General features: G+C 38.0%; 1 protein-coding gene across 1 annotated transcript; it reads left to right on the plus strand.

Annotated features, from left to right (window-relative positions):
* Positions 1-141: 141 nt before the first annotated feature.
* On the plus strand, positions 142-2,033 carry MITD1 (microtubule interacting and trafficking domain containing 1). The gene is made up of 6 exons (XM_010171309.1): positions 142-238; positions 369-505; positions 589-675; positions 1,338-1,453; positions 1,790-1,850; positions 1,938-2,033. The coding sequence occupies exons 1-6, from the start codon at positions 190-192 to the stop codon at positions 2,031-2,033; spliced, it is 546 nt and encodes a 181-aa protein (XP_010169611.1). The 5' UTR covers positions 142-189.
* The last annotated feature ends 724 nt before the right edge of the window (positions 2,034-2,757 follow it).

The raw sequence follows: 2,757 nt of genomic DNA on the forward strand, positions 1-2,757 counted from the left end.
GAGGGAGGGAGGGAGGGGAAGGCTGGCGGTGTCTCCCCGGGAGAGCGGGGCCGGGCCGGGCCGGGCCGGGCCGGGCTCCGCTCCCCGCGCTTCCCCCGGCTGGAGGAGAACCCGCCTGTGCGCTTTTCATTCACAGCCACGAAAGATGAGGCAAAAAAGCACCGTTACCGGCAGAAAATATCCGAGTACATGACCAGAGCTGAAGACATCAAAAAACACATTGAAAAAGAGAAACAAGGTAGGGAGCTGCGATGTACCCGCTCGCACTTAAATATCTCTTGTTACCTGAACGTTTTATGGGCAAGGGGGTTAACATGGGAATGTCATCACGATCTTTTCTGAAAAATAACATACTCTTTTCCTTTCAGATGGCAAATACCATAAGCAGATCAGGATAGAGGAAAATGCAACAGGCTTCGGCTATGAGAAGCTTTTCCAAGAGTACCTCACTGAGATTGTTTCTGAAGTTTGGGTGGAGGACCCGTACATTAGGCATGTTCATCAGGCAAGTAGATGTTTGGTGTAACTGGTACAGATGTGACTACTAAAAAAAATTCCAAGTTCCTAAATTAAATAAAACTTTTACAGTTGTATAACTTCCTACGATTCTGCGAGATGCTAGTTAAGGGGCCATGCAAAGTGAAAACCATCCACCTCCTCACTTCCTATGATGAAGTAAGTGTCTAGATTTTGGTTTCTATTTTCCCATAGGTGATTTGCAAGTGATACCCATGGAAAAACAAAACAAAACAAAAACCAGATTTGTTCTTACATACCAGTACTTGGTAGTAGACTAAATCTCTGATGCCTTCCACAGAAAACACAGATTAAGAGAAAAATAAAAATGTGATAGTTGAACGTAAGTAATTTTATAAGTTCAGAATTTTCTGGTAAATCCAATAAATTCTTGGTAAGCAGAATCTTAAATGGAAAATATATTTTAATTAAAGTTTTGTTGTGGAAACTGTGATCAAAACCAAAGCATCTATATGGAATTTTTTTCTTCCAACAGCTATATTTAGTTGCCATTTGAGAGGCTTTAATGAGCCCAAACCTCTCAAACTATAACTGCATTTACTTTGGCTCAAATAGTAATCCATATGTAGTTTCAAAGGACTGAGAGTGAGCTCTTCCTCCACATCCCTTAGCAAGTGTACCTGTAACCTGTCTGCTTTTATCCTGTCTTTGAAACTGCAAATCTGCCTTCAATCCAAGTTACTTTGTTTTGGTTTAAGTTATTACTGAAAAGGTTTTGTTGGTGAGTTTAGGAAGAGGTGACCAGAAGTAGAATATATGGTTAAAAAAATAAGCCACCACATTATTTTTACTTTTAACAGGGCAGTGGGAGGAGTCAGCAGATAAGTGGCTTGGAAGAAATACAACAGTCATTGAGGAATTATGGAGTAACACTGAATATTGAATTTTCGTCCTCAATACATGATCGAGAAATTAGGTAGGTGATATAAAAAAATAATGAATGACAGTTATTTGAAGTCAAACTACTTAACCCTAACTTCTGAGACAATTTCTAATTACAGCTGTCATTAACACAGTGGAAGGCAGTGGCCCTCACTGGATAAAATCAGACCTCTGTAGTTTCATGTCTTATAACTGTGAACATAGTAGTAGACGTCTCTTTGTACACAACAGTGTTTTCTGTGGTTCATACAAGTATCAGCTATGCTAGGAGATAATTGTGATTGAAACAAGAGCTTGTGTGTCATGTGGGTATAACTATTTTTCAATTCAACATATTCATAGTATTGAAATTTGTGAATTTTTAAAACAGATTCAACAATGGATGGATGATTAAGATTGGAAGGGGTCTTGATTATTTTAAGAAACCACAGGTAAGAATACTTTGACCTCTTTAATTAACTTATACTGTAGAAGAGCTTATTCCATGTTCACCTTGTCAATTCTGTTACTTTCTGCAGGGCCGTTTCAGCATTGGATACTGTGACTTTGACTTGCGACCTTGTCATGAAACAACAGTGGATGTCTTTCATACTAAACATACAAAGAAAATGTGATCCCCTATGACTGCTTTTAATTAGTGTTTTTATAAGCATAAAAATGTAAGAATGGAAGATGCTGCTTGAGTCCAGCTGTCCATCTTCAGAAGCAACTCTTCTGAAAAGTACTTGGTCCAGCACAGCTTTTATCATCTCTAGGTTTAAGAATATTTGAGACTTTTCAGTCTGAGAAAACACAAGTGTACAATTCCTCCACTGTAGTTCCTCCATAATCTTAATACAATCCATGTCTAAATTTAATCTTGATTTCATAACAGACCTTTGATACTGTCTCTCAAAGGCCTTTTTACTGTAATTTCTGATTTTACTGTTAATTTTGTCTTGAGCAAATTTTGATTTTTATATCTTCAATTGACCACCTCACAAACATTTGAAGCATTTATTTCCTTTAATTCCTGCTTTCTATTAATGACTACTGTTCTGCTGTGTTTTGGTCAATCCCATAATACCTGATTTCACAGACTTTACTAGTAACCCCGTATCTAACATTCCATTTTCCAAGCTCTTTGCATACAGACATTGAAGTTTTCAATATAGGAATGTTTTAGGGTTGTCTTACGTGTCTCTGCATGATGGATTTTGGGCTGGAAAGGATGCAGTCAGCTGTATTCTTTCTCTGACACTCCTATATGTTTTTTATTCCATGATGTATGGTCATGTACCTGATTTCCATCCTTTGCCTTAGGCATGGAAAGATTGTATGACCCTCTCCCAATCTCTT

The sequence above is a fragment of the Antrostomus carolinensis genome, unplaced genomic scaffold (assembly GCF_000700745.2).
Source record: "Antrostomus carolinensis isolate BGI_N321 unplaced genomic scaffold, ASM70074v2 scaffold22547, whole genome shotgun sequence".
Taxonomy (NCBI): Eukaryota; Metazoa; Chordata; class Aves; order Caprimulgiformes; family Caprimulgidae; genus Antrostomus; species Antrostomus carolinensis.

Excerpts from the sequence above, each read along its gene's own strand:
- MITD1 (XM_010171309.1), top strand. The coding sequence starts at position 190 with ATGACCAGAGCTGAAGACATCAAAAAACACATTGAAAAAGAGAAACAA. Across the intron at positions 676-1,337 it reads TCCTCACTTCCTATGATGAA|GGCAGTGGGAGGAGTCAGCA; the intron begins GTAAGTGTCTAG and ends TACTTTTAACAG. Across the intron at positions 1,851-1,937 it reads ATTATTTTAAGAAACCACAG|GGCCGTTTCAGCATTGGATA; the intron begins GTAAGAATACTT and ends TACTTTCTGCAG.